Here is a 13,718-nt window from a genome sequence, read left to right as displayed (position 1 = left end):
AGGGTTTATTCAGCTTACACTTCCATACTGCTGTTCATCACCAAGGAAGTCAGGACTGGAACTCAAGCAGGTCAGAAAGCAGGAGCTGATGCAGAGGTCATGGAGGGATGTTACTTACTGGCTTGCTTCCCAGTTGTCAAGTTGACACAAAACTAGCCAGTACACTCAGGTTTTAGTTCATGGTGACAAGCCTATTGTGTCAAAAGCTGAGTAAAGAGGGTTCGGGTTTTTAATTTCTAAGCCTGAAGCTTTGAGTAATTTGCTAGGTCTTAGGTAGAAGACAAAAAGGAAAACAAACAAATCCTTTTTAAAAATCAAATTATTTAAAATAACTGCCAACATTTTAGCAATCTTTTTTCTATTCCTGGTTATCAAAAATTTTACGCCTTTTCTTGAAGAAAGATCATTGCTTTTGGTTGATAAATGACCTTTTTTATAACCACCTTCTCCCTAGTTCTGCTATTTGAAGAAACTGGGTGACTTGTTCAGTATTTCTTCCCCTATTCTGAATATGGGTAGTATCTTTCTGTTACCACTGAGAGCTGGATTATTTGGGTCTATTTAGCAATTGTGAAAGGCCCTGGGGTTCGGTGAGTGGAGGAATTGGGCTAGAACATGGATTGTGTCCTTTGACTTTGGTCATAGATTCTTAGAAACAAGAATGACCCGAAAGTCATGCTTTAGGAAGGTTGATTTGATTTGGGGGCTGGACTCTTGTTTCGTAAGCTCGAGTGCCTGAGTTCTGAGCCTTAGCACCCCAGCCGTAGAAGTCTGTGACTAGTGCTGCAAGGGAAGGATATAGAGACAGGGGGATTGCTGGGGCTCACTAGCCTGCCAGCCTAGCTGAAAAACAGTGAGGTCTAGGTCTGTAGAGCCTGTCTGGAGGGACTGTGATAGAGCAGGACTCTCATCTTCCTCTGGGCTCCACCTCCCACAAACTGTCCTCTGACACACAAAATACATAAATTTAAAACAAAAATCCAGTACTTGATACCTATGTTAAAACTGTTGAATACTGGCCAGTGGCTATTTTATGGTTATTGCTTTTTAGTTCTGCTTACAACCCTGGTAAAGGACTATTGGGTCAAAACGGAAAGCTCAAAAGAAGTTCCTTTGTTGCAAGAATCCTCCTAGGCATGGATGGGGAGATTGTTGCAAGAATCCTCCTAGGCATGGATGGGGAGAATGAGGGGTCGGTGGGGCCTGAAATCCTAGCATCTGGGAGGTTGAGGCAGACAGGATGGAGAATTCAATCCAGCCTTGGCTACATAGTGACCTTATTTCCAAAAGAGCCCGAGGGAGAAGGCGGGAGAATCGGCAGACTACTAGTTGGGGAGATAACTAATTTTTGGATATCATAAGAGTTAGAATGATAATTACATATCAAAGTCCTGGGGGAACTGCAATGTTGCTGTGATCTTTCTCCTCTTTCCTTTCCTTCTCTCCTCCCTCCCCCTCTGTATGTATCCATTCATCCACCTATTTACCCAGTGACTGAACTCAGGACCACCGAGTTAATCTCCAGCACTTTTTAATTTTATGAGACAAAGTTTTATTTGGTCAAGTCTAGGCTGCTGTTGACCTAGCAGACGTTATAGTTTAGCTTCCTGTGTTGCTGTAATTACAGACATGTGTTGCCACACCCATATTCAGCTATGCTTTTTATGTAGCTCCTTTCTCAGTGCTGCATTCTTTGTGTGTGTGTGAGAGAGAGAGAGAAAGAGAGAGAGAGAGAGAGACAGACAGAGACAGAGACACACAGAGAGAGATAGTACTGAACGAATGACTATAGCATATGCAACATTAATTGGGAAAGTTCATAACTTTGGGCTTTCATTTGATAAATGTGGCCACGAAGGTATTTAATATATTAAGAACTTTCCAGTTACTATAAAATAAAAGATAAACAGACTAGAAAAAACATTGCAGTGTATGTGTATTAAATTAAATAAGATTAATATCAAAACATTGTAATAACTTGAAACAAAACCAAAAATCACTGAACCTAGCAAGGATTTAAACAGGTTATTTTCCCAATCAGGGAAATGAAGCTCATTAATTGATTCCTTTAATAGATTCTGACCTCTCAGCCAGACTCTGTTCTATGTGCTAATACATATGGCAGATATCTGAGCAGTCTGGACAGAAGACAAGACATTTCCCAAAAAGAAAAATCTCACATAATGATGATGATATTAAGAAAATAAGAGGGGCCAGGTGTGGTGGCACGCACTATTAATACTAGCATGTTTGAGGCAGGGACAAGTAGATCTTTGTGAGTTTGAAGCCAGCCTTGTCTATATGAGTTTCAGGGCACCCAGGCTACACAGTGAAACCTTGTCTCAAAAAAAAAAAAAAAAAAAAAAAAGAAGGGGGTGGGCTGGAGAGAGAGTGCAGGAAAGTGCTGAGGAACTCAAAACTGAGTTTAAAACCAACCAACCAAACCAGTCTGAGTGCCATGTGTTTGTAATCCCAGGCTGGGAAGGTGGAAGCAGGGCACCTCTTGGACTCATGGGCTTTAAGGCCTGCCTAGCTAGAAGGCTGTTTGCGGTCGTCCAGGCCTTTAATCCCACCACTCAGAAGACAGATGCAGCAGATCTCTGTGAGTTCCAGGACAGCCAGGGCTACATAGAGAGACCTTGTCTCAACAAAACAAAAACAACAAGAAAAAAGATACTGTGCCAGAAACTCAGTCAGCCCTCCCCCGGCAAGTCATAGCTCTTGCAGGAGAACCTACAACTGCCACTTTACTAAACCAGTACAATCCTTCATTATGTTCCAAATATTTATCCTTTACCCACAGATTAGTGTAGTTCACACCTCTCACCAAGGAAATGTCTCTTTGCAACAGATGGAGACCACTACAGAAAAACAGAACGGATCAAAATGCAGAGCCCTGTGGAGTCCAGTCCAAGTGGCACCTGTCCACCACAGCCCTGCCTTTAAAGCTCAGGGATCACTGCGGGGGAGTGGGCGGGGAGGGGGAGCAGAGAGGCTGTAAGAGTCAGATGGACAGGAAGTTTGCTGTGAGATTTTGTCTCCTATCTCGAAGTCTCAACAATATAGCTTCCTTAACACAAACTGAAGAGGGATGACACCAACAGACACGCTAGCGTGAACTGCAGGCAACTAAGGAAGGCTGAGGAAGTCTTCTTCAGGGAGAAGCATCTCACTTGATTATCTTCTACCAGGTAGTAGCCCTGGAAAGCCTCCTGCTCACAGCAGTAACATTATACAGAGAGGACTGCATTTATATAGTTAAGACTATAGAGGGGCTGGTGCGATGGCTCAGTGGGTAAGAGCACTGACTGCTCTTCTGAAGGGCCTGAGTTCAAATCCAGAAACCACATGGTGGCTCACTACCACCTGAATGAGATCTGATGCCTTCTTCTGAAACATCTGGAGACAGCTACAGCGTACTTATGTATAATAATAAATAAATCTTTGGGCTGGAGCAAGCAGGGACTGAGCGAGCAGAGTTGACTAGAGCGAGCAGAGAAAGACTGGTGCCTGTTACTCTGCAGGTTACTTTTAGTTAATTAGTTAGAGACTTTTTAGGGTTTGAGAAAGAGATAATAGGATAGGAAAATGGTTTCCATCTTTACTGTTTGGTAAATGACTGTTGGGAATATAAGACTGTAGTTGAAATAATAGGCAGGCTTTTAGAAATAGACCTGAAACAGTAGCTCTCATGAGTCAGCCTTTGTGTCCCTTAATTTTGACAACCTTGTGTACAATGCTTCTCTTTTAAAGGAACCTTGAACACAACTTCAAGAGAAGATTTGATTTTTACTTCTGGACTGCATATATCAGGCCATCAGAATGTCGGGAGCCTCCGTGAAGGTCGCTGTTCGAGTGAGGCCCTTCAATTCTCGGGAGACCAGCAAGGAGTCCAAGTGCATCATTCAGATGCAAGGCAACTCGACCAGTGAGTACAAGTTGTTTTCCATACGAGCATGCCTCTTCCCTTCCCTTCCCTTCCCTTCCCTTCCCTTCCCTTCCCTTCCCTTCCCTTCCCTTCATCTCCTCCTTGCTGTGATCAGAGTATGTGAACATCTGTGTCCTAACCCTTTGCCAGTTCAGGATGATCTGCTGAGTGTGTCCCCTCAGGACTGCTGTAGCACTTAAGCATGGACTGCTTATTTCATTCTTTGTAATTGATGGACCCTGAATAGCTCAAGTGTTGATCCTTACTTATCAAGTTTAGATTCTATGAGAGTGAAGGTCTAAGCAGTGGGTTTGACTAAATTCTGAAGGAAAATATAACTTTAAAGCCCCAAGATTGCTTTCTTTCTTTTATTAAATATAATTTGAGCTTGGGAAGATGTTCTTAAAACTTATTCTCTTGGGCTGCAGAGATAGCTCAGAGGTTAAGAGCACTGGCTGCTCTTCCAGAGGTCCTGAGTTCAATTCCCAGCAACCACATGGTGGCTCACAATCATCTGTAATGGAATCCTATGCCCTTGAGGACAGTGACAGAGTACTCATATAAAATAAATAAATAAATCTAAATTAAAAGAAAAACTTATTCTCTTGACTTATAATGATTGATTTGAGCATTGGTTATGGCTGTAATATGAGGCAAAATATGATTTTAAATACAAGTAGACACTACCATCTTTTAGTGTTTGCTTTGTAATAAAGTAGAGTTACTGATTTTTTCAGAGTGGTTACTGCTGCAGTCTCACAGTGGACTTCTGAAAGTCTCTGATCGGGATAATGGGACGTGCTGCAGCCTGTCCACTGCACCCTCACAAAGCAGGCTAAGGAAGGAAGTATGGGCTTCCAGTCTGGGCGTGGGGTCCCAGAGCGGCAGGAGAGGCATGGCTGCTGAGGATGAGGTTGCTGGTCCCAGTGCGTCAACTGTCAGGAAACAGAAAGACGGACAGACAGAGATTGCTCCCTCTCTCCCTCCCCTCCACTTCTCTTTCTGAGTCAGGGTTTCTCTGTGTAGCCCTAGCTGTTCTGGAGCTCACTCTGTAAATCAGGCTGGCCTCAAACTCAGAGGACCCACCTGCCTCTGCTCCCCAGTGCTGGGATTAAAGGTGTGTGCCACCACCGCCCGACTCACTTTCTCCTTGAGGAGCCAGTGTTCATCAGCTGTCCAAGTACCAACATTTTTTACTTCTAAAAACTCTTTAAAGTGTTGATTCCCCATATAGAATAATTGTCAGTCACAACTCCCACCCCTTAAATTCTTTTCTTTTAGAAAAACATTTTTTTTTTTTTTTAAGATAGGGTCTGTCTTCCTTCTATATTCCAGGTTGGGCTCAAACATGTTAGTTTAGGGTGACCTTGAACTTCTGAGCCTCCTGCCTCTTGTCTTCTGAATACTGAGTTATATAGGCATGTACTGTCGACCATACCTGGCTTTGTGCCTGTGAGCAAGGAACTCTACAAGTGAACTATATCTCCAGTTCTGAAAATGATTATGATACAAAATAAAAGGGATCAAAGTGATACTTGTTATAAAATAACAGTTTTAGAAAAATGCAGGGGCTACCTGGCATCATGGTGTGAACCTGTAACCTCAGCACAAGAACTTAAGGCAAGAGGCTGGCAGGACTGATCCAGTTTTTTTTTTTTTTNGTTTTTCGAGACAGGGTTTCTCTGTGTAGCCCTGGCTGTCCTGGAACTCACTTTGTAGACCAGGCTGGCCTCGAACTCAGAAATTCGCTTGCCTCTGCCTCCCAAGTGCTGGGATTAAGGGCATGTGCCACCAATGCCCGGCACTGTTGCATGTCTTAAAACAAAGATAACAATTAGAGCATAGGTATTAGCTCAGTGAGTGAAGTGTTTACTGTGAAAGCGTAAGGATCTGAGTTCGATCCCCAGAACCCCCATTTAAGGCGCTGAATGTGAAAGCACATTGCTGGGGAGGGGACGACAAGCAGGACTCAGCAAGTGTCAGGCCAGCTGCCTTAGTACATGAGGTGTATGACTGCCTGAGAGTAACATCTGGGAGTGACCTCTGCTCCCGACATGCCTTCACACACATGTGCATGTGCACCCACTCACACACACACAAACACACACACATGTACATAAGATAAAGATGAAAGCTACAAATGTAGGTTTGGGAAAGAGCAAATGAAATAGCTCTGTAATGAGACAGGTGCTGAAATATTTAATCTCAACTAGGAGCTTCTAACCTGCCTTTGATCATTCAGTTCCCGGATAAAAAGACACAGAAAACCTTTATATTTATAATAAGCCTTTATTAGCAGTAAGGCTGGATAGATATCTACCCTTTATAGTATTAAAATCTATTCCTATTGATAACCCTGTGTTTTGGGCTGCTCTTAATTCCAATCGACTAACCCTTATGGCCATGCTTTCTTGACTTCTAACTCATGGCATCTTCTCTCTTCCTCCTTCTCCCCTTCCTTGTGGTCTCCTCAGACACCAAGACCTCCTACTTCAGTTCTGCCCAGTTATAGGCTGTAGGCATCTTTATTCATAATCAGAAATAATTTGAGGGCAAGTCACATAGCATCACTTGGGTCATTGTGCTTAGCATTACAGTACATAATAACAGAACAAACCTCAACAGGTGGAGGCTATGCTTGAGGAATAAATAGATAAAAGCTATTTCTTAAAAAGATTTGTTTCATTTGTATGACTATGAGCACACACTGCTCTCCCTGGGGACCTTAGTTTGATTCCCAGTCTCCATATCAGACGACTTCCAACTGCCTGTAATTTCAGTAAGGGGGATCTGACACATTCATGTGCACATATGCCCACCCCACTTGCACACACACACACACAATTAAAATAATAAAAATAGAAAATAACACTGTATAAACAAACATATAAATAAATAAAAGAAAGAAAAGGATGTCATAGCCATATTATGTTAGCAGCTATAGAAGGCTGTTATGTGCTGGGCAGTGGTGTTGCACGCCTTAAATCCCAGCATTTGAGAGGCAGAGGCAGGTGGATTTCTGAGTTCCAGGACAGCCAGGGATACACAGATAAACCTGTCTGAAACAAAACAAAAAACAGAACAAAACAAAACAAAAAAAAGGAAGGCTGTTATGTTGGCAAACTGGCCTGCTTGTTGATCATAGGATTGCAGCTCCTTGCAGATGGGGTGCAACAGAGGATGCCCCTTCCATAATAATTTTTACACAGAGTAGAAAAGCATAAAGAACACTTTGAGGAATATGTAAAATTTGAAAGTTTAGTGGTAGGTAACCTTTTTATTTAAGTGATATGTGGTCTTAGGAATCATTTTCTGGCATAGACAAGTATTACTGCCTTAAATATTTTAGAGTCCTGAACACAGACAAATGGCTTTGTTCAGTAATATCCATTTAGCTCCACTTTTTTTTGGTCTACTTCGTAAAAAAGGAAGATGTCAAAAGTAATGATTTAACGTTTGACATTCATGCTTAAGTGTAAGTTTGGAGACACTGAACGCATACACATCCCCTCAGACAAAGAGGTGGGTAGAGCTGGTTTTCTCTTTTTTTTTTTTTTGGTTTTTCGAGACAGGGTTTCTCTGTGTAGCCTTGGCTGTCCTGGCACTCACCTTGTAGACCAGGCTGACCTCGAACTCAGAAATCCGCCTGCCTCTGCCTCCCAAGTGCTGGGATTAAAGGCGTGCGCCACCACGCCCGGCTTTTTTATTTGGTTTTCTTTTTTTTTTTTTTTTTTGGTAGAGCTGGTTTTCTCATAGGGTGTAGGGTTGAATTGTAATGTTTTGCTTTGTCTTTTATAGAATTCTGTCTTGCTGTTGGGTAAATCTGCTTGTTTATCTGTCTCCTTTGACTAGAGTCTTAAAATTTTTATTCTTTAATGTGTAAGCTCAGTAGAATCAAAGCAGTTTTGTGCATTTATTTATTTATTTATTTATTTTGATTGCCTACATTGCATTTTAAAAGACTTTCCCATTCATACATATGCATTTCTAAACCAAATGATGATATCGCAACAGACACAGAGAATGTTCCAAGTTGACTAATTGAAAATCTGGGCATGAGCACTGTGGGGATTTGAGAAGGGCTGATGTGGAGAGTGATGCTTTTGTTTGATTAGTTTGCTTTTTGGAGACAGGCCTTACTCTATAGCCTCGGCTCGTCTCATACCCATGGCTATTTTACTTCAGTCTCTTGAGTGTTGGGTTTACAATTGGGAGCCACTACATACCTGTAGGCAGGAATGCTCTTGCATCTGTATGATTTTTCTGTTATGAACTAATCAGTCACACAGAGGAAGAGGTTGGGTACTCTGTGCCTGCGCACAGCAGAAGCTAGGGTCTGTTCATGGTTTTGCTCCTTCCTTTTACAGAGAGGGGAGTATTTACTTCTAAAGCCATGTGTCTACTCGATTAAGTGTTTCACAAAAGTAAGAGAATGCCCAGGTCCTATCCTGCACTGTCAGGGGCCTTCTCTTTCCTCAGTACTGGGGGGGGGGGGGGGAGACTGGGATCTTGAAGGCCACCTTTCTTGTGCACAAGCTTATGTGTTGGTGACTGACTTTGCGGTGGACCTTTCCCCTCTGGTCCCTCGTCAGCTCTTCCAGTTTACTTAGTTACTGACCTGCCTGCCTGCCTGCCTGCCTATCACTGTGTGTGTCACAGGTGTGTATTGCACTGTGGGTGTGGGGGTCAGAGAGCAGCTCTGTGGATGCTTTTTTCCTTCCACTCTTGTGGGTTCTGGAGCTTGAGCGGAGGCCATCAGGCTTCCATGGATAAGCACTGTTATTCACTGGGCCACTTTGCTGGCCCTGCACCCCTATATTTGTGTTACTTTTTCCTTTTAGGCTAAAGTTCAGGGTCATAAAGATTAGATTGTGCTCTCATTTATAGACAAGATATCAGGAATATCCTGTTTTCTCTCTCTCCTTCCCTCTTTCCTTCTTGATTTTTTTTTTTTTTTTTGAGACAGTGTCTCTTGTAGCCCAGGCTGACCTCTAACTCCTTCCGTTGCACCTCCTGAAGGCTGACGGTAGAGGCATGCATTAGTCTGTTTGGTATATGAGGTGCTGTGCTTTAGACAAGAGCTTTGCTAACTGAGGGACATCCTTGACCCTGGTATTTTTTGTTTTGTTTTATTTTCATTTTGCCTAAAAAGTCTTCAGCATATCATGTTGAGACATATTTATATGTGATAAAAATAATACTAGTTTTTGGTAAATTAGAAGTATTTCTTCTGTCTTCTGTTTCTATTTATCGAATTGTTTCCAAGAGTTTTATGAACACAATTTAATAGAATATTAGTGTTGGAACCTGTTTTTTTGGTGTGTGTGTGTGGTCTCTCTTGTGTTTATTTAGAAGTGCCTACTGTGGAGTTCTATTTATAGCACTGCATTGAGGAAGAGAGAGATGATGTATTTTTTTGGCTGCTTCTACAAACAAAAGAGGATTCTTTGGATTTAACGGTCACTTTGCAGCAGTAATTGTTGTCAGTGTTGTAATTATTTTCTATATTAGGAAATACTGGGTAGTGTTAGAATAGTTAGCCGATAGATATTGTTGTTACAGATATATCACTCTCTAGGTATTATAGGTATTTATATATATTAATTATTTATGTGTGTAGACAGCTTAGGGAGGTGATTCTTTCTCCCTTGTGGCTTCCAAGGATCAATCTTGGGTCATTAGGCTTCATAGCAAACACTTTTACCACTGAGCGTCCATCCAGCCTTATTCACCCATTTCTCATCAGATCAGAGCCAGTAGGTACATAGCTTACTCTTTCAGGTTTCTTCAGTCTGCCTGTGATGATCCTCCTCATGTCTCTGCTGTAGGCCTCGCCTGCAGGACACAGTGCTGACAGGTTTTTACTTCGCACAGTGGTCTCATAAAGTTGGACACGTTCTGAGGTTGTGTTTCTTATCTGTTATACCTTCAATAAGAAGGATTCACTAAATAGAATTTGTCTTATCTTTCTCTTTAGTCATAATTGATAAAGAGAGAAAGAGAGAGGGAGAGAGAGAGAGAGAAAACCTTTTTTGTTTTGTTTTGTTTTTCTAGACCATGCTGGTCTAGAACTCATAGGTATCTATCTGGCTGCCTTTTTTTTTTTCCTTCCTATTTCTGTTCTTAAAGGTGATATCTACAGCCATACAGCTGGGCTGTACTGGTGCACACCTTTGATCCAGCACCAGAGGCAGGCATATGTGCATGAGTTTGAGGCCAGCCTGGCCTACAGAGCTAGTTATAGCACAGTCCAAGCTACACAAAGAAACCCTGTCTCTAAAATACCAAGACAAAAAAAACAAGAATAGAAATAAGGCTCTTTTATTTTCTCCATTTTCAGTAAGAATAACATAGTTTGTACAATGGTTTTCCTTTATCTAATGAAATCGTTGAAGTGGTCTGTCATTTAATAGTCTGTTGGATACCTTTCCTGTTTCTTGAATATTCTTCAAGACCATAATTTCATCCAGGCTTAGACCTGTAAGGTTGAGGCAAGAGATCTGGATTTTCAGGTCAGGCTGGGCTACTTAATGAGTGTGAGGCCAGTCCCAGCTGTGCAATGAGATGCTGTCAGAAAACAAAACAGTGGGGTTCCAAAGCTAGTGGGATATCTCAGAGGTAGACCATGTGCTTTGCCTGCACCAAGTCACTCCCATCCAACCCCCGTGCCTCATGGTTTCAGTAGCTCGTGTTCTTTGTGCTTATGATCAGTGTTTCAGTTGTCATCGTTTATTTCAGACTCTTGAGTCACAGGGTTCTCCTTTGTTAAATGGGAATCCTGAGGTTGAGGTAGCTCACTGATACAGCCACTGCATACCATGTGAGACAGAGGCTTCAGTTTCCAGAATCAGTAAGTGGGGGCAAAGCTGTTGTTTTCCAATCACCTAACCCAGGACCATTTATAAGGATCAAATACAATGATATATACTTGTAGAAGGATATTTGAAAAATAATTTTGAGTGGACGTGGTGGCGCACACCTTTAATCCCAGCTCTTGGGAGGCAGAGGCAGGCGGATTTCTGAGTTCAAGGCCAGCCTGGTCTACTGAGTGAGTTCCAGGACAGCCAGGGCTACACAGAGAAACCCTGTCTCGAAAAACCAAAAAAAAAAAAAATAATAATAATAATTTTGTGGTTAATCTTAGTACCAAAGTTATTTTTAGTCAGAGGTTTGGTTTTTAGGGGTTTTTTTTGCATTTATTCTATTTTTTGTGTGTATGTCTGTGCATTTGTGCACTTGTGTGGCGGTCAGAGACACCTTGTGAGTCATTTCTCTTTTTCCTTTGTGGATTCCAGGGGTTGAACTCATAAGGCTCAGCAGGAAGCAAACTTACTGGTGGAGCCATTGTGCTAGCTGGGCATGTTAAAGTCAGAGATAATTGTGTCTAAGTTAGATGAGACTTTCCGTGTGTATTTGGAACTGCTTTTCATCCATCCACTTATTCAAGTGTATTTTACCCTGTGTGTGCGCACATGCACGAGAGAGAGACAGAGTGTGTGTGTGTGGGGGGGGGGATGCCTGGGGACACATGTCTGCAGTGCCATGGTGCACATGTGGAGAACAACCATGGAGTGTCAGCTTTCTCTTCCTGTGGCTCATGGTCCTGGAGATCCAGCTCAGGTAGTCAGGCTTATACAGGAGGTGCTCATATCTGCTGAGCTTTCTTGCTGGCCTAAGAACTGCATTTAGAAATTTAAATTGCATTAATTATTTACTGTGTGTGTTGGGGAGGGCAGTATTTGTGCCACAGTGCACATGTGGAGATCAGAGTACAACTTTTGGAAGTTGATTCTCTTCTTTCTCCATGTGGGTTCTGGGAATCAAGAATGGTTCATTACACTTGGTGGTAAATGCCTGTGCTTCTTACTGGCCCGAGAACTGATTTTATTTTATATAAGCTTTTAAACTGCTTACATTGTTTTCATACCAAAACAGCTATGCAAGAGACAGCTGGGGCTGGAGAGGCGGCTCAGCAGTGAAGAGCACTTGTTGCTCTTGCAGAGGACACTGCGGTGGGTGACTCATAGCCATCCAATACTCTGGATCTAGGGAGATCCCTCACCTTCTTCTGGCCTCCATGGGAAATCTCTTTTTGCCTTGGCTATCCTGGAAAACCTATCTATGTAAAGTAGGGTGGCCTGAGACTTAACCTGCCTGCCCCTGCCTTCGGAGTGTCCCTCTGCCCTCCCAACAGTAAGATCTGCTAGGAAACCTGGTCTTTGTTTTCTGCTGTCCATTTTAAAGTTAATTTTTAAATATCCATGCCAGTAGCAAGGCACTGTGATTGCTTTTGGTAACCCAGTGAGATCTGAAATGGAGGGTGAGCTAGCAAGCTGGTCTGCTGCTTCTGTTTGTTAGGGAGGGTAGGCATTCAGTGATTGCTCTGTCAAGGATTGTGCATTATAGGAGACTAAGTACTGTTCACAGTTGTATTGTTCAGTAATGTGGATGATGTGGGTATAAGCAGGAAATTGGGTTTTTGTTATTAAGCAAGCAGAACCTTTTAGAGTTTTTGGTTTATTTTAGAGGTAAAGGTAATTGAAGTAGTATGATGCCCATTGGAAAGCACTGGGGAGGGGCATCTTTATAAGGGAGGGAGGAGACGGGAAAAGTTGGAGGTTTCTCAGAAGCCCTTTGTTTGGCAGAGCAGAGAATGCAGTAAGAAAATGATTCTGGAGTTGGTTCTCCTGCTTTCTGCTTTGTTGAGGCATTTCTCTTGATTCTGCTGTCATCTTGTTTGCCAGGCTCCTTGGCCTTTGTGGTTTGTTTATGTGTGTGCACATGCTTATGTTTGTGGTGCCTGTTGAGGCCACCGGGTGTCAGATCCCCGGGGTAAGAGTTACAAGTGTTATTGAGCTGCCCGAAGTGGGTGCTGGGATCTGAACTCTAGGCCTTAGAATTGAGCAGCAAGTGTTCCTTACTGCTGAGCTGTCTGCTGACCCACACTGCACCTTTTTATGTTGACTCTGGTGAGTAACTCTGTATGTGGCTAGCACTTTCACCTCTCAGCCATCTCCCTGGCCCTAGCTTTATCTCCTAAAATTGTTCAATATTTGCTTAGGGAGATCAGCTGTTTGTTTTGGTGGGGGAGTGTAGGATCTCACTGTGTCCTACACTCCCCCACCAAAAGGTGAGGCTGGCTTCACCTTTTGATCTTCCTGCCTTGATCCCCTGAGCCACCATATCTAGCTTTTAGAATTTTAAAAAAATTGTATAAAGCAAGTGTGTTCTATTTTACTTGTTTGCCTGCATGTCTGGTCTCCTGATGCCTGTGGAGGCCAGAAGAGAGGTCAGATCTCCCAGAACTAGAATTACAGGAGGTTGTGAGCTGCCCTGTGGGTGATTGCAGTGAACCAGAGTTCTTTGGAAAAGCAGTCGTAACCACTGAACTGTCTCTCTAGTCTCAGGGGGTTTGTTTGTTTTCCGAGACAGGGTTTCTCTGTGTAGCCCTGGCTGTCCTGGAATGCACTCTGTAGACCAGGCTGGCCTCGAACTCAGAAATCCGCCTTCCTCTGCCTCCTGAGGGCTGGGATTAAAGACCTGTGCCACCATGCTTGGCTAGTCTCATGTTTTGTTGTTTTAAAGAATGACCATATGGTGACATTGAAGAGTTGTGGCTTGTTTTCTTTTTTTTTCCATCCCCCCTTTGATAGAGTCTTTTTATATAGCCCTGGCTGTCCTGGAACTCACTAGGTAAACAAAGCTCACCTTGAACTCTTCCTTTGGAATGTTGGGATTGAGATGTTGCCACCACTCATATATATATATATATATATATATATATATATAT

The 13,718-nt window shown here is 42.7% G+C and overlaps 1 protein-coding gene across 9 annotated transcripts in view; it reads left to right on the top strand.

Moving 5' to 3' along the window:
* The window catches only part of Kif1b (kinesin family member 1B), a 123,826-nt gene that overhangs the window by 10,878 nt on the left and 99,230 nt on the right, over window positions 1–13,718 (top strand). For all 9 annotated transcript variants that reach the window (XM_021161570.2, XM_029476043.1, XM_029476045.1 and 6 more), the window contains exon 2: window positions 3,754–3,928. In XM_021161570.2, the coding sequence (XP_021017229.1) occupies window positions 3,823–3,928 (106 nt within the window). In that variant the 5' untranslated portion in view covers window positions 3,754–3,822. The remainder of the gene's footprint in view (window positions 1–3,753; window positions 3,929–13,718) is intronic.

Source organism: Mus caroli, chromosome 4 (assembly GCF_900094665.2).
Source record: "Mus caroli chromosome 4, CAROLI_EIJ_v1.1, whole genome shotgun sequence".
NCBI classification, from domain to species: domain Eukaryota; kingdom Metazoa; phylum Chordata; class Mammalia; order Rodentia; family Muridae; genus Mus; species Mus caroli.
Note: the sequence above shows the minus strand (reverse complement) of the source record. Positions and strands in the feature narration are given on the sequence as shown.